This window comes from Budorcas taxicolor, chromosome 6 (genome assembly GCF_023091745.1).
Source record: "Budorcas taxicolor isolate Tak-1 chromosome 6, Takin1.1, whole genome shotgun sequence".
Classification (NCBI taxonomy): Eukaryota; Metazoa; Chordata; class Mammalia; order Artiodactyla; family Bovidae; genus Budorcas; species Budorcas taxicolor.
In genome coordinates this window covers 46,216,603-46,238,877 of record NC_068915.1, presented here as the reverse complement: position 1 = coordinate 46,238,877, position 22,275 = coordinate 46,216,603, and the positions used below count along the sequence as shown (strand labels likewise).

Genomic DNA, 22,275 nt, shown 5'->3' with positions numbered 1-22,275 from the left:
CAGAAACCACACAAGCAAATTATTCCTGTGCATATGTCATCATCTCCCAGTTTCACACCTAAAATCTGTTTCCTATATCAAATGATGGAACCTGTAATTAATACCATTGCTCAAACCAGAACATGAGGTTAGCTTTGACTCCTGCCTTCATTTCACACACCATATCTAATCCTGGCACACTTTGCCTCAGGGTCTTTACAACTTCTTTTCCTTCTTCCTCAAACCCTCTGCCACAGACATGCCTCATATTGTCACCTTATCCTTCAGGTCCTTTGCACAAGTGTCCCTATCTCAGAGAACTTCCAAAAACACTTTATCTTGGTGCAACCTCTTCCTGACACTCCTTATCCTATTTCCAGCATTCTTTCTCTTCTAAAGTCCTTATCTCAATAAATATTACACCCGGGATATAGCTGGCACTCAGAAACTTTGAATATATCACCAGGGCCCCTGCCTGAGGGAATAAGTGGGTTCCACAATGTGAAGGGTTGACAAGGACACCCTCATTGATCTGTTTCAACGTATCACAAATTACCTAGTTTAATGACCTGAGCCTGCAGAAAACAGGTGAGGGACTTAAGATAATTCATGCAACAAAAGTAGCATTGGAGATAACACCAATAATTTAAGCACACTAAACAGATAAATGGCAAAAGGGTACCTTTTCTTCTTAGTATTCCCTCTTTACCAAGTAAAAATGATTAACCAGATACAATAAGAGTCAAAAGAAAATAAAGATAACTTTTTAGAACACAGATTTACACCTATTACCAACAATAACTTCTCCCTGTGTATACAATTTGCCCCAATATACTAGCAAATGACAGTGTAAAGCAACAACAATTAGTAAAATACTTAAAATTTTAAGCACTTAAAACATTAACAGATCTCTGGGTTGTGAGCTTTTTCTCTCTGGCAATATTTAAAATCACGATTTTCAGTTTAGAACTTTGGAAATCACTCAGTTTAGATGCTTCTTTTATGATTTCTTAGAAAATAGTGTAAGATAAGAAACACATACCATGGGGAAAAACTTATTTTTCCTGTAATGGTAGACAAGGCTTAAATGACTTGGGGAATAACATGAACATAAACCAAAATGTATTTTTCTTTCAGTAAATTACTGTATAAATATACACAGAAAATACTGTTCAAGATTATGGTAGGGAGAAAAACTATTAGAAAAAATTACATACTATAGGATATTTGTCATAAAGTGAATAGTTATGTTTTTCTAATGTGCCTCAGTTTATACAGCCTTTGCTGGCTTCTTGATGAAATGCAAAGATTTCTAAGAAAATACAGGAAAATATCAATATGTTCTCAGCTGCAAATTCATTCTACAGTTAAATATTTACTGACTGCCTTTTACATGACAGGCATTCTTCTAGGTACAAGGCATAGAAAACAACAAAAAGACAAAGTGTCTTTAGGAGGGAGATTCTTTACTTATTTAAAACTTTTTATGGAAAATCTAGAATATCATCTGCTATGAGAGTGCTTACTTCACTCAGAATAAAAATTTATATAAAAAGCTTACTGAGATCCCATCACACAAGAAACTTATTCATTTCACCTTTCAATTAGCAAGCAAAGAAAATGACAACGGAATTGTACAAAGTACTACCAGATGTCATGGATATGGTTAATTACACAAAACACTGCAACTTCATGAAATAAGGAGTAACCATGAAAATCTCTTCTACGACATAGAGGTTTGCTCTTCATACAAGAGCAAAGCACCTAAAAGAATTGTGAAATCAGACGAATTACTCATTTTTCTTTACACAAAGAGGTTCCCAAATTGATTACTTTTCCTGTGAAGGCATGGCGCTTCCTGTAGTATGTGATCTGGCAGTTATTTTTGTAAAATTAAAAACATTTAAGGTAAGCATGGCATTTAAACAATGGCATTTCAACTATAAAATTACATGATTTGTACAGAAATAAAACAACTTACAACTAGCTCTCTAAATGACTCTCATAAAGTATAAACCAAGATTTTAAAAAAATAACAATCATATTATATATACAGTTTAGAAAAATAATGAAGAAAACTAACTACACTGCTCTCCCTAAAAAATACTTGTAAAATAAAAAGGGGTTCTACCATTCTATTAAAAGTATCTTTAAAATTTTCACCTCATTTGTCTCACAACATTTGAGATTTCTGTACATACTTCATTGTGAATATTAGCAAAGTACATTTCAAATAATTTATTACTACACAATCACATATACTGGGATATATGTTAACTTTTTACTGATACAGGTAAACAACGGAAAGTCTAGAGACTATAATACAGTACGAAACAAAACAAACTGCTGCAGGAGGCACGCTGCTCTTGTAGTATACCGATCAAGACCCCAAAGACAGGCGATCTTCTTCGGCTCCACATGAATTCATTAAATCCACCATGCCTCAGTTAATCACTAGGGACACCAAGCCAAAAAAAATAATAACATGAAAGAATCAACAAATAAACATCATCCCTTGAGGAGAAAAACAATACAGAATATTTTTCCTCATTAAAATGAGATAGTCAATGTGGAAAGGCTCTGAAAAGTTGAAGAAAATCAGTCAAGTTCATGAATGTCTCCACTGTCACAGCATTATTTAATTTGTGTCCCTCTCCCCAGCAAAAGCCACTTTTAACGTTGACTTTCCATTAACACAGAAGAAGCTGTACAATGTTATAGAAAAGGCAACAAAAGGAGTTTCAATTACGTTTCATCCCCTTCCCTCATTGTGTTCCTTCCAATAAACGTATAAACAAATCAAGGCAATTCCACCTTAAAAAGCTCCATCACCACACCTAGGCTCCATTCCCACCAAATTCTGAACCACTGCTCTTGAAAGAGTCATCTCCACCTCCTCAACCTGCATCAAACCACATTTTGGCTCCCACCAGTTCACTGAAATTGTTTTTACCGATTTGAAATCCTGAAGTCCTAACTGGTGAGCACCTGTATTTATTTCATGTGCCCTCTTTGCAGCATGTGACACAGCTGACAAGTTTCCCTCCTCCCAGAAGCACCCTCTTCATTTTTGTGACACTACATTGTCCAGGCTTTTGTTTCACCTCTATTGTTAATTTTCCTTGACTAGTTTTTACACCTCTACCTGAAGTGCTGATGCTCACCAGAGGTTTGTCTCTGCTTAACTCCTGAGGAGATTTTGCCCACACTCCAGGTTTTAATTACTATCTAGCAGTCTTCAAGTTTATATTTCCAAAAGGGACCTCTTTCTCCCGAGCTCCAGAAACCACAGAAAAAAAAATTTATATATGTAATTGGCCACTGGAAATCTTCAACTAACTCTCTCACACAGGCCTCAACACAACATGCTCAAAACCAAAAACTTCTCCCCACCAACACTAACTCTACTCTTCCACTATGTCATTTATTTCAGTGCTGTCTCATCCTAACAAATGGCACCACCACCTCCCACTCCAACAAAATGTGTAAAGCACCAGCTTTTTTACTTCTTGACAAATTTCTAATAACTCCAAAAGACTACTCTCACTCTTACAACTTGCCCCACGCAGTTATACTAAAGAAATAAAGCTCCATTCTGTCTCTTTAAAATGACGTGTCTTCACAAATTCTGTCATTAGATTCCTTTTGGATATCATGAAAAAATGACTTCAACTAACAAGCACATGAAAAGATGCTCAACATTACTCATTATTAGAGAAACGCAAACCAAAACAACGAGATACCACCACCTCACAACAGTCAGAATGGCCGTTATCAAAAAGTCTACAAATAATAAAAGCTGGAGAGGGTGTGGAGAAAGGCAACACCCCTGCATTGTTGGTGAGAATGTAAACTGATACAGCCACTCTGGAAGACCGGATGGAGATTCCTTAAAAAGGTAGGAATGAAACCACTGTATGACCCAGCAATCCCACTAGGCATATACCCTGAGGACACCAAAACTGAATGTACCCCAATGTTCATCACAGCACTATTTACAATAGCTAGAACGTGGAAGCAACCTAGATGTCCAAAGACAGATGAATGGATAAAGAAGCTGTGGTACATACATACAATGTAATACTGCTCAGCCATAAAAAGGAAGGCATTTGAGTCAGTTCTAATGAGATGGACGAACCCAGAGGCTATTATACAGAGTGAGAGTGAAAGTGAAGTCACTCAGTCGTGTCCGACTCTTTGTGACCCCGTGGACTGTAGCCCACCAGCTCCTCTGTCCATGGGATTCTCCAGGCAGGAATACTGGAGTGGGCTGCCATTTCCTTCTCCAAGGGGATCTTCCCCACCCAGGGATTGAACCTGGGTCTCCTGCACTGCAGGCAGACGCTTTACCCTCTGAGCTACCAAGGGAGCCCAGACTGAAGTAAGTCACAAAGAGAAAGATAAATATCATACACTGACACATATATATGGAATCTGAAGAGATGGCACTGATGAATTTTTTTTCAGGGCAGAAATGGAGAAACAGACCTAGGGAACAGACCTATGGACACGGGGGAGGGGAGGAGAGAGCAGGGGAGATGTATGGAGAGAGTAACATGGAAACTTAACAGTACCATACGTAAAACAGAGAGCCAGTGAGAATCTGCTGAATGACTCAGGGAACGCAAACAGGGGCTTGGTGACCCGCTGAAAGGTGGGATGGGGAGAGAGATGGGAGGGAGGTTTGGGAGGGAGGGGACATGATGTGCCTATGGCTAATTCTTGTTGATGTATGACAGAAAACCACAAAATTCTGTAAAACAATAATCCTTCAATTAATTTTTAAAAAGTGACTTCAAAATACAGATATTCCTTGCTACAGAGTAAATGTAGCTTACAAATGCAAAACTTTCAGAATCCTAATAGTGACTTGTGCCTTTGAAATTTCAGGAGCATAGGTATACATGTGGATCCCCAATATTTGTGTTTTAAAATTTCCAAAATGGGATTTCCCTGGCAGTCCAGTGGTTAAGACTCCATGCTTTCACTGCCGAGGGCCTGGATTCAACCCCTACTCAGGAAACTGAGATCCCACAATCCAGGCAGCAGGGCCCTTCCTCACCAAAAAAAAAATTAAAGGAAAAGGAAAACAGACACATGGGGTGGGGGTGGGGGGGAGATAATCTTATTAATAACAAGAAAAAGCTTCACATTAGAGCAGAAAAAAAGGCACGATTTTATAATTTTCAATAACTGTGTCACTATATCCTCTGAAAATCTTCCTCATACACAATAGAAACCTATCCTTAATCCTAACAAAAACCTACCAGTGCCTCAAAGCACTGGATGGGCTAGTTATCTGATCAAGCAGAAATGAAAATAGCACACTGATGTCAGAGCTAATTAAGAAGTATCCATTACTAGGTGATTCCTCTCATAGGAACAGACTAAGTTCCCCCAGGCCACATGGGAATTTCATACACTTCCAACTTTTGGAAGCTCTCAAGTTCACTAAGCCATTCTAGTATCTACATCACATTCTATTGCCAGGTGTCATCTTTCCAAAGTATACCAAGTTGGTGTGATTAGTAAATAGTCCAACATAAACAAAAACCTCAGGAGCGCTGCCAGAGATGAGTGCTGGAAAAGCTATCTATTCATGGAAATAATATTTCTATTTCCCTAGTGATTACAGCTACCAGTGACAACTGTGATATCCCAAGAAAAGAAAATTTAACTGCCTCAAAACGTTAATTATTCACATAAACTAGCCAAAAAACTAAAGCTAAATGTTACACCAAGGGCTCTCTAATCCCCCTAATATTTTTGGTTAATTTTTCCACCGGTAGTCTACATCTGCTCTACTAAAATCTGATCATGAATCAGAAGTAACTCACTGGGAACACTTTTATATCTAAAAGTGATTGTGGATAATAACTACAATTCACAAAAACTGTGATTTTTAATGTGCATAAAATCCTGTGCTACACAATAAAAGAACAGACGTTACTGTCAAAGTTTAAACTCTCAGAAAAAAAAAAAAATCTTAAACTCTTAAACTCTCTTAACCACTAAAAGAATGAGACATATTCAACCTGTATTTTTTTAATATCTTCAATAATAGCAATTTATGATTAGGAAGCATGTTAAACATTGCCTTTACAAATAAAGTGAATCTATTATGTTGATTTAAACACATAGTTTAGAGGTTTGCAAATACATACTCTAATAACTGCATAAATACTGACCTATAATCCCACACATACAGCTATGGGAGTTTTTGCTTTGTTTGATTTTTGGTCAGAGTCTCATTTGTTTTAACTACTGTTCTTCAACCATTCCCTCTTTTTTATTGTCTTTTTGAAATAAATTATTTTCTAGAATGAAGAAGTTTTATCTTCTACATATTTTAACAAAAAATAACCGAGGTTCCCTTATTTCTTGTAGCTCAGTTTTAGGCAAGATCTTTGGCGAAGGCAATGGCACCCCACTCTAGTACTCTTGCCTGGAGAATCCCATGGATGGAGGAGCCTGGTGGGCTGCAGTCCATGGGGTCACGAAGAGTCGGACACAACTGAGCGACTTCCCTTCCCTTGAGAATCTCAGAGGAAAACTATCTTTAATAATTTATACTTAACTATTTGTATCTGCTCAATAACATATTAAAACCATATACTTTTGATATGAAAACAGGGATATACACTGTGGCTAAAACACTATGTAGGAGTTAATTATGTGTGTGACTGTGTGTTACTCACTCAGGTGAGTCTGACTCTTTTCAACCCCACGGACTGTAGCTGGCCAGGCTCCTCTGTCCAAGGGATTCTCCAAGCAAGAAAACTGGAGTGGGTTAGTTCCAAACAATCCAACATTTATAGCTTTAAACAACAGACATAGGTAAAGCATCATTCATAAGTACTTGCTTATGAGTAACTGCCCAACGCAAAAATATTTGATGACAGAAACCATGTTCATAAACCAACTAACACTACAGTTTACGTTTACTGTACACATATCCAAGTAATACAGTTAAAGATCATCAAAAAGTCAAGCAAAATATCCGAAATTCCTTCAAAGTCATAAGAAACGGAGAGCAGTCATAGAAATAACTGCTCCAAAGAGTCCCAGAATAGAAACACTCTCTCTGTACTGTCCTAACTCATCCCTCTCAAAACACATTCACCCTTAGGGAACAAACACGGCATTCACTGCAACAGTGGTACCATTTGTGAGCGGCCTTTCATTGCTCCGTAAGGCTCACCACTGCAGATGTTCATCAGGTTTTAAGCCACATCCACAGCTGCTGTCTTAGTTAGAAAAACAACAAAATGTGACAGCAAAAAAACTTTAACAGTTTTACATAAAATGAAAAGTACTCCAGTATAATAAAAAGAATGTATATATCTCAAGTACCAAAAACATGAGACTCAAAGTCATTTTTAATAGTGATACCTTTCACTTACATGGTGTGACAATTACTTTCTAAAGCCTTCCAGCACATACAGTATCATTTCTAACTTAAAGCCTAGATCCAAGATATCAATTACACAGAAAATAAGTGAAGCAGGGATATTATCAAATTAGTTAGTGGTGAACTGTGTCTATTTCATGACCACCAGCCTGTGTTCTTTCAAAAACCTTCCTTCCAAAATCATATAATAAACTTTAGAAGCAAAAATCCCACATAAAACTGTTCTTTAAAAAGTCTATTAAAAGAAAAAAAAAGTCTATTTAAAAAAATTCCGGTATAAACCGACTCCCTATTCAACTTTACCCTCCTGATTCAGATCTGTTCTCTGCCTGGACTGAGGAAGGGGCTCCTGTGGTTAGTGGGCACAGCCAATCATGTGCTGATGGATGACTACAAGTTAACCACACATGGGGAAGGGAGGATGCCTAGTAGCACCATCATCAGATGATGTTCATGGCAATGGGACTGGAATCCAGGGACATGAGTTTGAATTTCAACCCCCCACCAACCAGCAGGTGGACTTGGTAAAGTTTCTGTAAAACAAAAGAACACTATCTTCCTCTCCAGACAATGGCAAGGCCTTCCATCCCTGGGCTGGGAAGATTCCCTGGAGGAGGGCATGGCAACCCACTCTATATTGTTACCTGGAGAATCCTCACGGACAGAGCAGCCCAGTGGGCTACAGTCCATGGGATCACAAAGAGGTCAGACACGACTGAGCAACTAAGCACAGCACAGAGCAAATGCAACAACAGAGCTCAAAACTGCTGCTGCTGCTGAGTCACTTCAGTCGTGTCCGACTCTGTGAGACCCCATAGACAGCAGCCCACCAGGCTCCCCCGTCCCTGGGATTCTCCAGGCAAAAACACTGGAGTGGGATGCCAATTCCTTCTCCAATGCATGACAGTGAAAAGTGAAAGTGAAGTCGCTCAGTCGTGCCCAACTCTTAGCGACCCCATGGACTGCACAGGCTCCACATTAGATGAATCTGTATCTATACCAGGGAGCCTATAAAATTTTTTAAGTATAACATACATCAGTAAAAGTAGGACTTTAAAATCAATGAGAAAACAACAGCATTCAAATAGCGATGCAGTTATAACACTTCATTTATTCATTCATTCAACAAACACATATTGTGTACCCACTATATTCCAGTGGGGAAGAGAAATACAGTAAAAAGCGAATAACAGACATTGTTAGAAGGTGATACATGCCAGTGAGTAAAATAAAACAGGGAAAGAGGACAAAATGTGGAATAAAAAGTAGGATAAATAGAGTAAAATGAAAAGCACTATAAAGGAGATTAAAAAAAAAAAAAGGTGCCAGTGAGGTGGGCAACCAGAAGTGTGGTATCCTAGAAGTCAAAGAAAAAAAAAGTTTGAACTAGATATCAAATGCCACTGATCAAGTCAAGTCAAATAACATTGTTGGGCGGGGCGGGGGGGGGGGGGTGGCGGGAAGTAGAGAAATAAGAACTAGTGGGGAATGGGGAATCCAGATGGGAAAAGGCAGCATGTCTGTATACTGCCAAGAACGCTTCACTAAAAAGGCAAAAATTGAGACCAGCGGGAAGGCCAGAGAGCTAGCCAATGTCACAGAGTAGCTGAGAAAGCAAGGGATCTAAGGCACAAGTAGAGAGTTTGCCCTTAAGTTTCAAAGTATACTCACCCCACTGTAAGCACTGCATGTCTCTGGGAGTTGGGATTTTAGATGTGCAGTGGAGCTATTTTATTCACTCTGCTATATTGATCTTTGTTTACAAGGAATATGTATTTGTCTAAATGACTCTTTTTAAAAAACTCAAGACAGGATTTTAGGATGGTGGTGGCACCAGCTTAGTTTTTCAGCCTTTCCACATAAAAAGCACCCGGACAACAAAATCAAAATCTGTGGACAACATTTAGAAAAAAATTAGGTTACCAGGTAACCCCACAAACTCCCAATACTGACACGTGTACAATAATGAACTTCCAAAAGCCACAGAGTAAAGAAGAAAGCAATTCAGGGGTGCGGAAGAAGAAGTAGACAAGACTATGTATGACAGTGGTCCAACCAGGAGGCGAGACTGGCCTGGAGAATAAAACAACGGCAGTGAGCAAGGAAAGGAGAGCCCAGAGTATGAAACAGCTCCGCAGTAAAAGAAGCCACCTGCAATGCGGGAGACACAGGAAACTTGGGTTTGATCCCTGGGTTCGGAAAGATTCCCTGGAGAAGGAAACAGCAACCTACTCCAGTATCTTGCCTGGGAAATCCCATGGACAGAGGGCTACAGTCCACGGGGTTGCCAAAGAGTCAGACTTAGCAACTAAATAACAACGCCTATTTTATAGGATGCTATAACAGGTCTAGGTGGTAGGAAAAAACATGTTTTGGAAAAAACAAATTTGGCTGGCCTACAGAACAACTGGTAGTAGTTTTAGAAATACAGATCTAAACATCTGAGGCAATGATACAAATATAAAGTCAAAGAATAGATAAAGCAAGGAAAGAAACAGACTGCAAACAACAATATTTAAGACTAAAGATGGAATAGGTAGAAAAGATGGAATGCTCAAGAGGTTAACAGAGTGTCTTAATAGTCAAGAACAAAGACATCCTGGTCAACAAAAAACAAGGATGCAGAAAAATAAAACCAGGTTTTGGGAGCCAGTTGAAGGGTTATTTATTGATGGTCTGGGAGGAAAAATCAGATTTTAACATGTAACAAAAGAAGGATATAAAAATAAGTGGTAAAGCAGTGGCTTCTAAGAAATGTACGAAAGGAAATCAGCAGTAAGTAATTCTTGGAGAAGAGCCCAGTCTGGCAGCCTGTTTGCATACATGCATGAGATCCTCACAACAATTCTGAGATATACTCCCCATTTTACAATTGGGGAAACTTAAGTTACAACACAATTATACAACTTATACAATGTGTACACAAAATAATTAAATGACCTGAAAATTGGTCTCTAGGTGGAAAAGGAGTAAGATGATGGACCAAAACTAAAAACACAAATTGGGGAAAGAGGATTTAACTGATTTAACTTCATCCCAGGACTATCCGACAGGATTATTTTTAAAATTTTATTTACAGACAAATGATGCTACTTGAGAGAACCTTTTGAGTTCAAACACTGGTCAAAAATAAAGGTTTATTTTTGAAGTACTGTAACAGAGAAGGATATAATAATCTCCTAAGCCTTGTATTAGACTTACTTATATCTGGGACTGTCTTGCCATCTAATAGAGCGCTTGGAAGCTTTCAAATGATTAACATTTAGGTGGAGAGATAAACAGAAGCTCTCTGAGTACAGGGTAGGACAGTGACAAGGAAGAAGGAAAGCTGTGTGAGCTTGGGTTAAATCACTAAATCCCTGACCCTCAGACTTATCTATAAAATGGAGATACCATCTCCCTTCACAGTGTAGTTGAGGTCTCAGTAGACATTCAACCAAAATGTCAGTTCCCTAATCCCCTTAAATATTTTGTTTGCTTTAAAAAAAAAAAAAAAAAAAAATATATATATATATATATATATATCTGGTTGCTAAACTAATGACATTTTAAATATAGAATGTTAGCATTTCCATTTAAAACAAAGTTTAAGAATATGCTCTCAGTTGATAACAGTAGCTAATTTCCTACTGGAAGACTACAGTGGCTCACTTTACATGACATATTCAAGTAACTTTTGAATTTCTTATAACAAATCTATTATTTTTCCAACAAGAGAAATAATCAAGATGAGTGTTACAGATGACATTAACTAGCCGTTTAAAAAAAACTTCCACATCAGGATAGTCACTTCTCTGAAATAACTGTAGAAACAGGGTAAAATGAAATGGAAAAATAAATCAACAGCACACCTAAGCTACTATATGAATTTAAATTATTATGTAATTTAAAAGATTTAATTTTCCAACTGACAACGTCAAGGACTTACAGTTAAGAAACAAAGTTTAAAGGAATAACATGCCACTAAATTCTGTATTAAAATGTACCCATCACACCGTAGCATAGAAGAAAGCCAGAATGAAATGCGATTTATCAATAATTGTGAAATAAATAATCTTTGAAAGCTATAACTGTCTAGGGGTTTTTTTTTCCCCCCAACATTACACAAGTGAAGCAACAACTCCCATTAATTCAGCACTACCCACTTAAATCAAGTAACGACACTCACTCATTACTACACGCTACAAGTAAACCACCAAACCAAAACCATCCCTACTATCTTTGGAATGCTGAAATGGATTTAATTCACTTCCTTGTCATTTGGATAAGAAGAGATGATAGACAACAGATTTAATAAACTCCACAGTCAAGAGGGGCTTCCCTGGTGGCTCAGATGGTAAAGAATCTGCCTGCAATGCAGGAGACCCAGGTTTGATCCCTGGGTAGAGAAGATCCCCTGGAGAAGGAAATGGCTACCCACTCCAGTATTCTTGCCTGGAGAATTCCATGAACAGAGGAGCCTGGCAAGCTACAGTCCTTGGGGTCGCAGGAGTTGGACACTCCTAGCATCTGAGCAGTCAAGAGGGTAATATTATCTTGACATAAATACACTAGAAATTCACTGTATGAAAATAATCAAATTTATAAACAAGCTCATCTTTCAGTATACAATTTCAAGTTGTGACCTCCATCCCTATGACAGTCTTCTTTTTTCTCTACTTCCTCTTCCGCCATTTTCTCTTCCAGAAGTTTTGGAAATAGCCAGGTGCAATTTAGTGCCAAGCGGCAGAACTAAGAAGCTAAGGAGGCAAGAAGCAGAGACCGGAGTGAACCAGGGGTTAAGTGAACCCAGGCAGTTCCTGCATAGCGGCAACTAAAGCAGAGTGGCTGAGGAGATGTGCAGTGAGAACAAGGATGTGGCCACCTTGGTCAGTCAATATACAGTACAAGATAAAGAACAGGGAAACAGAAAAGGGGAAAGGCTTAGAGTTGACGTCTGTTAAGCAAACTGGCAGTCGCACTCCCAAGCCTGGGGCTGCAAGATTTGTACTCTTCCTCTAAGCCCACAAAAATAGGGGAAGAAAAGTATTTTAAAAAACAAAGTGCATGTAACTTCAAAAGGCAGCAGAGTGGTATAAACACAAAAGAATAAAAGACCAGCATAAAGCTCTCACCACACTAGTCTCAGCTCACTCAATGTGTCTCAGCCATTAGCTATGGGTAAATTATTTAATCTGTGCCTACATTTCAGTGAGTAATTACTTCAGAGCATATGATTAACAAAGTCTTTTCCAGATCTGAAGTTTGCTGAATCTAATGGATATAACAATTTTTGTCACACAGGATGCAGTTACTTTCTATGATAACTGGTATGCTGTCCACAACAAGAAGAGGACAGCATACCAGAATATAAATAAGAGGATATAGAATCGTAGTCCGGTATCCCTACAGACCACACTTCTCCATCATCTTTCATTAAATCCAAGAAGAAACTGATTCCCAATCTTCTTTAAAACGATCCACAAATTCTTAAGAAAAAACAAGGCCTAAAATCTAAGACTTCACTTTAAATACACTCAGCAGTGGAAAATTTGATCACCTGTCAATTTCACTAAGCTTCACTTCAGCTTCTTTTCACAGGACATACTCTAATGCCATTACACTTTCTGTTTTTCAACACTCTAAGTTAGGTTTCTATTTGCTATATGTTTCATATCCCACTTCAGAAAGTACAGTCCAAAACTAGCAGAGAGCTGAACATGAATGAATCCAGTAGGTCATTTTATCAATGGGTTCTACATAGAAAAACCAATCTAGTTGAACGTCAGCTTTCTTTATCACTTAAACTAAGTGCCACCTAGCGGCAAGTTTTATATTTTATTAAATCCATTCAAGTCCTGTTCATCCAGCAAGTATTGTACAATCTAGCCAATAGCAGCTGCTCCACAATTATGCAACGTAAGTAAAATAGTGATCCAGTTTTTATGAAGCTCAGCTGATAGATTAAATACACAGACAGAAAAAAAGATAATACAGATGTATTTACATATTTGCAGAAAGATGTCTAATGTTACAAAAGTATGTCAAATATTACAAAAGTATGCAAAAATACTCAGTATTTACTTAAAACCTGGTGGAAACAGACTCCCAGCTCTGTAGGTGCTCTTCCACCTGTGCACCTCATTCAGACTTTCCCATTTGTAAATACTCAGTTAGCTAGGTTTCAGCAGATCCCCTGGAGAAGGGAAAGGCTACCCACTCCAGTATCCTGGCCTGGAGAATGCCATGGACTGTATATTCCATGGGGTCACAAATAGTCAGACACAACAGGGTGACTTTCACTTTCTCCAGTTAGTGGATAAATCAGGAGCTCTGTACAGAACTATATAATTTTTTGCATGAAAAATTTCCTCATATTCAAATCAAAAGTTAAATCATTTGAAAAAGTATGCTGGACACTATGGAGACAATAAACAGTTCAGGGGTTGCCGTGATGGGATAAGGGAAAGAGAGAGAAATGGACAGGCAGGGCCCAAAGGATTTTACAGGGCACTGAAACTACTCTGTGTGCTACTACATGGGAGATACATTTGTAGGTGTATTTGTCCAAGGCCTTCCCAGGTGGCTCAGTGGTAAAGAACCTGCCTGCCCATGCAGGAGCCACAGGAGATGCAGGTTCAATCCCTGGGCTGGGAAGATCCTCTGGAGGAGGAAACAGCAATGCACTCCAGAATCCGTGTGGGATAATCTCATGGATAGAGGAGCCTGACAAGCTACAATCCATGGGGTCGCAGAGTTGGAGATGACTGAGCACGCACGCATGCACACACACACTTGTCCAAACCTACAGAATGTACCCCAATGTACAGTGAACCCCACTGTAAACTATGGATTTGGGGAGATATAACGTGTCAATGTAAATTCATCAATTATAACAAATATATCACTCTATTGGGGGATACTGATAATAGAGGTGATTTGTATGGGGGCAAGAAGTACACAGAAAATATTCCCCTCAATTTTGCTGTGAACCTAAAACTACCCTTTTAAAAAAAGTTCCATTTAAAAAAGAAAAAAGGAAAAAAAAAAGCAATTCTCTGGTGGTCCAGTCGTTAGAGGACTCAGCACTTTCGCTGCTGAGAAACAGGTTTGATCCCTGATGGGGGAACTAAGATCCCACAAGCCATGCAGCACAGCCAAAAGAAAAAGTATGCTGGAAAAATAACGCAAGATCTTAGTGCAGCAGCACTTTTCTAAAAAGAGATATATACTCTTGTTACAAAAGAAGTTATTTATAATAATAAAAAAATCTGTAACACTGATTCCCTATTTTATAAGGCAACTACTACTGTAGTTATATGACACAATCTTTATCACGTAATTAAAAAAAGTAGGGTTTCATAAAGCTGTGCTTCCCTCATAACTCAGTTGGCAAAGAATCCGCCTGCAATGCAGGAGACCCTGGTTGGATTCCTAGGTCAGGAAAATCCGCTGGAGAAGGGACAGGCTACGCACCCCAGTATTCTTGGGCTCCCCTTGTGGCTCATCTGGAAAACGATCCCCCTGCAATGTGGGAGACCTGGGTTCGATCCCTGGGTTGGGAAGATCCCCTGGAGAAGGGAAAGGCTACCCACTCCAGTATTCTGGCCTGGAGAATGCCATGGACTCTATAGTCCACGGGGTCGCAAACAGTCAGACATGACTGAGCAACTTTCACTTCAAAGCAATAAACATTTTTCCTAGTTATATAAACTTAGCGAGAAAAAAATTCTTATTCATTTATAACTCTAATTAACACATACACAAAAAAACATTAGTTCTAGGGCTAAATTAAATATATTGAATATAGAAAAGAAAGCATGGGTGGGGAATTTAAAGGGGTCAATTTGATTTTCTAGTGTATTCCATCTCCCATCCAACTAGTGCAGCATCTTCACTGCAAGGCGTTTGCCACTTAGGATACCTAAGAAGCAGTAATTTCTTTTTGCTTTTGTAAACTTAAATAATTTCAATATTCCCAAAACTGTCATGAACTTACAACCTGACTAAAAAGTTGTCATGCTCATCACTCTGCATTGTCTAAACACAACAAACCTACACAAACATTTATACAGCTAAGTAACTACAACCAATTATACAAAGCAAGCCACAGTGCCCCCCAACACTTGTTTTTTCCCCAGTAGTAAACTGTGCAGGAAATGCATTACCCTTTTCACACCATCAGGATATCATTTCACCTCCTGAAGCAGAAGCAGGCCTAATGAAGCATAAATGATATCATGATGTTGTGCCAGGCCTACAGGGCATCCAGAACTGTGGGCAGGGTGTCTGAGAGATGGTAGCAATTGGACATTCAACATTCCTTCATCATTATAGCTGTCCAAGCGGACACCAGAGTGACTAGAAGCAGACCCCCAAAAGTTGGGGATTACTCCATAACAACATGCATGGTCAAAGCAATAATGTACCAAATATGTCTGCTCAAAACGCCAAGGAACATATTTCAAGGGCTGTGGTCCTCTACACTAAATACACTGCTCCTTTCTAAAACATGACCCACAAACCACAGGTTGCAAGATAAAAAGGTCCATCTTGAATCCTGACTGCAAAAGGTTACCAAAAGAAACTGATTACTATAATTAAAGTATTTGTACACAGAACTTTATGATTTACAAATTACTTACACATACACTGTTTTATCTGACACATATTTTACCTTACTTGATAGTCAGTGTGCCTCGCCGATAAATACAACAAAAATATCATTCGTTATTTTATAGAGGTAGAACCTGAAGCTTGGAGAAATTATCTGTGAGTAATTTGTGTACAAAGCCTGAGTCTTCCTGAAGATTACCAACTGATTTGGTTCAAAGACATGGATCCCCAAAAAAGCAGTCTACAGAGTCTTAAGGTTTAATATATGTCCCTATGCATCTAAGAAGTATTTAAAACACTTAAAAATGATGTAACCTTGTGAGAAACACTGAATAGTCAACTGAATATACAAAAAAAAAAAAAAACCAAAAAACGACATTTAAGCCTGTCAGTTTGTACAAACAATACACTATTTTCTAATAATCCAAAGGAGCTTTTGCCTAAGAATTGTACTGCAGTATTCTCAGGAGCTATGGGCTGCCTTCAGCTGAAAATATCAATTCCTTTGGGTATTTCAGCAGCTAAGTTCCTTATGGAATCAACATATTCCCTATACACATCAAATTCTGCTTACACAAACCATGTTGTATCAAGGCTTCAAAGTCCTCCAAGTCCTTTGTCCAAAAACTTTTTACTGAAGCTCCCATCATGTTCTAGACACTCTTTTGAGTATAAGAATATAGTATGAAAAAAAATTGTGTTATGACACTTCCAAGTGAATTACACCTGGTTCTTTAAGAATACATGCAGAGGCACTGAACCCAGCCTAGTGAATCCAGTCAGAATATCCTCAGACCCAAATCTACAAACACCAGGACTTGTCAAGCACGTGGATATATTAAACTGCTGACTGAGCCCAAGCAAGGAACTCCAAATTCTTAAATATGGCTGGAGAATTGAATATGAAGGGACAGAAAGGCAGACAGTCTCACTGAAGAAAAGGTAAATGAAATAACTATAGAGGCCCCTACATGCCATCCTAACATTTTTTTCAGCACCTGCTTTGTACCAAGCATCCTAAAATGTTTTATTCCATTTACTTTTCACAGCAACCCGCTGAGCTAAAAATAATTACCTTGCAACTCATGGAGGAGGCAAGGAGAGGTGAAATCGCTTGTCAATCTTACTGAGGTTGTGGCAAAGACAAAATAGGAACCCAGTTCAGATTAAATCCTAAATGAGCTCATAAACTCTGTACTCTGCTGCCTCTCTTAACAAAAGCTGCTAGGGGGAGCCATTGAAAGGTTTTTAAACTAAGGAGTGAAGTGATCAGATTCACTCCAGAAAGACTATGTGGAAGTTGGACACAGAAGGTGAGTCTACAAGCAGAAAGAGCAAGCTGCAGTGTTTATAGTAAGACAGGTGAGAACGATGACAGCATGAACTGTGGCAGTGAGGATGAGAGAGAGAGATTCAAGAGTTCTTCAGAAGAGAAAATTATTAGTTCTTAGTGATTAAATCTAAAGGGTTAGTTTTAGAAAGAACACCTAGTTTGCAGAACTAATGGGACATGACATCATCTACCAGGAACAGAGAAGCAACAGGTTTTGTTTGCTCAATAAATATCTACAGTGTCTCCCAAACGCAAAAGACTTTCCTAGGCCAAAGGTCAAGTCCAAAATTAAGGTCCTGCTTGTTGGAAAATACTGAGAGTAAATGACAAAGCGTTAAAAAATATATCAGGTATACTGAACATTAGTTATTACTATTAACATTCTGGCCTAGAGTCTAATGAAAACGTTTTGTGCTACCATTTTAAAAAATTACCATGTGCGGAAAACAAATCAACAGAGGAAAAGCATCCCACAATTTAAAATGTTATTACATCTGAGTTTGACAGATCTTCAGTCTCTTACACAACACACACACACACACACACACACGCACACACGCACAGACACACACACAGACACACAGACACACAGACACACACACACACACACACACACACACACACACACACACACACACACACACACACACACACACACACACACACACACACACACACACACACACACACACACACACACACACACACACCTTGTAATTTGTTTTACTTATCCCTGTCCCTTTTTTAAAAAAAGAAAGTATCGATTTTACTACCCAAACTATAGTACATATTCAGGGGTTTTTCATCCCACTATCACCACTGTGATTTCCCAAGAACTTTAGTTCATACCCTTCTACGTGATTTTCTATAAAATATGACATACTTCACATCAGCTTATTTCAGTAAGAATTCCTAGATTTTTAGCCACACCTTTCATCCAATGATGCTTTCTGCAAATCCTAAGGCACAGCAGTCCTGTGCAGATGTGGCAAGTTACTACAATTCCCATTTTACTACATAGTTAGGAAATTGGCCCAGGGGAAGCAGAGTAACTTGGAAATAATCACAAAGCCAGATGCCAAAAATAACAACTTTTAGTCAATCCATGAGAAAATACTGCCCCTAGTTGAAATAACATGAGATTTCGTATTAGGAGGAAGCAAAATATAAAATAATGTTTTAAAACCAAGTCCTAGGTTCTTAAAATACATCTTTAAAAATGACCAAATACCACAATTAAGATTTGCAAGAACTTCCAAACACCATTTTCCCCCTAAAACTTTGTCCATCAAGAGTGGCAAAGATTATTTAATGAATTACAGCCGTCAAGAGTGGCTTCCTCTTCTCCCCAAATTATTTTTTATCTTAGCCACTTAAGATACTGATAGAAATCGGCTGGTATAGAACAATAGGCTAAGTTTTAAACTTATTTAGAATCCGTATGTTAGAATAGTTGTGAAAATACTGAGTGAGTCTCTCATACTTCTTCCTGAAAATATACTCTACAGACCCATCTGCAATTTGCACGCACAATAAATTTAAAGCTTTAATAGTCAATAATCTGAATGAAAGTTTCCCAATCACAACTCATGCTGTATGTTTCTAAATATGCTGCTGTTTGATATAATTTAATAAAAGTGCTGTTTTATTTGGTCACAAAATAAAGGTCTTACACAACTGGAAAACAAAAAACAAAACCTGATTTTTTAAAGTTGCTTTTATGATGTTTGTGTTCTCATTCTTATCTGCACAAGTCAGAGCAAAATACCTTCCATTCATACACTTAACACTTTGCTTACAGTCAGAAACAGTGTGTGCTCAAGATTCTACCTTCAAAAGAATAAGTGTGCACTAGAATCAAATAAGGAAGACGAAATGATTGTTGGTGGAATCCACTCATGGAACCCAGACTGCAAATTTTCACACAAGCCTCTTGTATCAATTATGAAAGGTGATTTTCAATTAATTAAAATTAAACTAATTCAAACTAGTTCTAATCACGGCCTTAAAAAAAATGCTTTCCACACTACCAATATTCCTCACACTTATAATATCCTCTACTAGTAGCACTCTCCTGGTTTATAAATGAAAAGACACTCCAAATGATATTTATAGATAACATATCTTCTAAAGTAACGATCAACCAATCGGGGGGACAGTGTTCTGAACAGTATATTCAGTCTAGTAACACTGTAAAATCTAATACCTATTATTTCAGCACCAGAATATTTAGGCAGCATTTAAGTACACCAGACCACCTTCCCCCAACTTCCACAGAAAACGCCAAGCTTTTAATATTTGCATAACAGTAAGCACTCTGAACAAATTAAAGCTCTTTTAACACTAGAAGCCCTTTTACCTTAAAGATTATCACTTAAATGACTTTTAACTGCATTTGATGAATGCATTCCACAAGATTCTAGAAGCAGTATTCATCAACCCAAATAGCACTCTTAAGCGCTTGCCTCATTTCAACTTCAAAGATGAGGCAGAAGGGCTGTCATAAATCTAGAGGCAAAAGCACATAACTGTAAACTATCTAAAAATTAAGAAAAGGTAAAACAGTTGTATCAAATTCCCAAGCAGCAAAATTCCCTCCCTTTTTCTTTGCAAAGTAGGAGTTACTGGTAAAAATAACTGAACTCTAAATCTAGAATCCTGAAAATGCTGAAATTCTCCACCCCAGCATTCACACGTTTTTCAACACCAAAACGCACTCAACTGCTACGCACACACCAATGAATATCCAACATGAAAACTGAAAGTATTCTCACACATCAACAGAAATATACACCTTGCGCCTCTACAACACCCTCAGCTAATCCAGATGCAAAGCTACGACAGCCGCCCTTGGCCTAGGCCGTCAGAAACCTAGAGGCGAGGGGGGGGAGGCGCGGCAATAATCAAGAGACCAAGGTCTTTTTCCAGTGCTACTTTTTCCACGCAAAACAACCAGGCGCCCAAAGAGACCGCGAAGAAAACTGCAGACACTGTAATCCCGAGAGAAAGGGATGGTAGGGAGGTGTGCACGCAATCCCGAGAGAAAAGGGTGCCGGAGAGGAGGAGCGCCGAGGAAGAAACTAAGTATCCCCGCGCAGCTTTGAGACCCACAACAACAACAAACCGTAGGGTCTGTCTGCTCGTAGAAACACCAGATGGAGTCCCCGGGGCTGAGACAGCTCAGCCGACAAACACCGTGGGTAGTGGATAAATCAACCGATCTTGGGAGGTGAAGGGGGTGCCAAGCAAATAAGCCACTGGATGGGGGAGACAAAGCCTCCAGGGGTAATCACGGACCAAGCAGAAAGGTGAGAGGGAAACGCTCGAAAGAAATAAAGCAATAAAAATTGAAAGACAGAAGTCTAGTGTTTGGGCTGAGGCAGGTCACTAAGCTACCGAATAGAGAGGGGGACAACAAAGGGGTTCGGGAGGAAGGACAGCTGAGGGGAAGAGAGGGAGAAAGGATGCGGGGCGCGACGGGTCGGACAAAGCGCCCAAGGCGGCGAAACAAAGGGCCGGGGGTAGAGAGTAGCGGGGGGCAGCGGGGAAAGACAAAGCGCACGGGACTGGGGGCACCGGCCCGGCGAGACGGCGGCGACGGCCCGGAGGAACAAAGCTGCGCGGGGCTGGGAGGCAGGGCCGGCGAGCGGCGGCGCGGAAGGCGCGCGGCGGGCACGGCGCCCGCGGGCCCCGCGCTCCCGGGCCGCACTCACACCCGCACCCGCCGGCCTCGCCGCCGCCGCCGCCCGCCCTCACGCGCCGGAGCCCGAGCCACGGCGGCGCAGAGCGGGCAGCGCACGGCCACACGCCGCCGCCGCCGCGCTCGGCGCACGCGACACCGCCCCCGCGTCTCCCGGACGCCAAGCGTGCCGCGGCCCTCGAACCCGCCGCCCGCCGCGGGCTGCTGGACGCCCGCAACTTTCCCGGTTCCCTGCGCTCGGATTCCCCAAGACTTACCCTGTCACAACAGGCGCCATCTTCCACAAACTCTCGCCAAAACTCCAACCCTCGCGAGATTCCCCCGACGCCTTTCCCTGGTCCCTCTCCCCCGCCCCTTCCCTTTTTCCTCACTCCTCGATTCCACCCAGCCCCCGCGCTCCTTTTCCCCTCGCAGCAGCCGCAAAGAGCCAGACGCCTCGCGCCGCCAACAGCCTAGGGGATCCAGCTCGCTCCCTTCCCTGGAAACCTACCCAAGCGATGGAGCATGCGCAGGCGGCTCCTCCGCAGGCGAACCCTCCATCTGGTCCATGGGGAGCGCTCCGGTTATCCGGGTTTTGGGACGCGCCCTGAGGGACGTACGTGGAGACTGAGGAAAACCGGAGGGGATTACAGGGGGACGGGGAATGGAGGGGTCAGGAGGCGGAGCCCAGGGTAGAGAGGAGGGGTCCTGGGAAAATCTGCCGCGTTTCACAGGCCTAGATGAAACACCTCCTCAAATGGGTGTTTTCCAAGTGGCTTCCCCCTCACTTTAGTTCCCAGCCCTTTTCATTCATTCACACGTTCATTGGACGCCTGCTTTACGGTAGTGTCAGCGTTAGGTCCTGGAGCTACAAAGATGCCTGGAGTTCGGAGGGGTAACAAACCAGCAACTTCGTTCATTCGACCCCCTGGGTAGCCACCAGAGCTCTGTAAATGAAAAACTTTTTTGAGGTTGAACTCTATTGCCTTAGCTTTCTTCTCCTTGGGTGTGAAATAAGGTCAGGCCAAGGCCTCTGGCAAAGTCACCACTACTGTGTCCACCTTGCATACAGACGCCGGAGCGCTGCGAAGCTTTCTCCAGGGGTGAAAACTGTACTGTAATTGAAAGCCACCACTGCCCCAGCCAGCACATAACTCAGAGGTTCTGCCTGGGCGGGGAGCTACCTGTCGCGTAAACCTCCACAGGACCTCATCGCAGACCCAAGACGGCTGTGAACCCGGGTGGTATATGGGGACAGAGTCTGACAAGGTCCTCCCA

At 40.4% G+C, this 22,275-nt stretch overlaps 1 protein-coding gene across 1 annotated transcript in view; it reads right to left on the bottom strand.

The window, feature by feature from the left end:
• Positions 1-21,582, bottom strand: part of RBPJ (recombination signal binding protein for immunoglobulin kappa J region) — a 111,978-nt gene extending 90,396 nt beyond the window's left edge. The window contains exon 1 of the mRNA XM_052641600.1: positions 21,509-21,582. Coding sequence (XP_052497560.1) covers positions 21,509-21,567 — 59 coding nt within the window. The 5' untranslated portion in view covers positions 21,568-21,582. The remainder of the gene's footprint in view (positions 1-21,508) is intronic.
• Between the last annotated feature and the right edge of the window lie 693 nt (positions 21,583-22,275).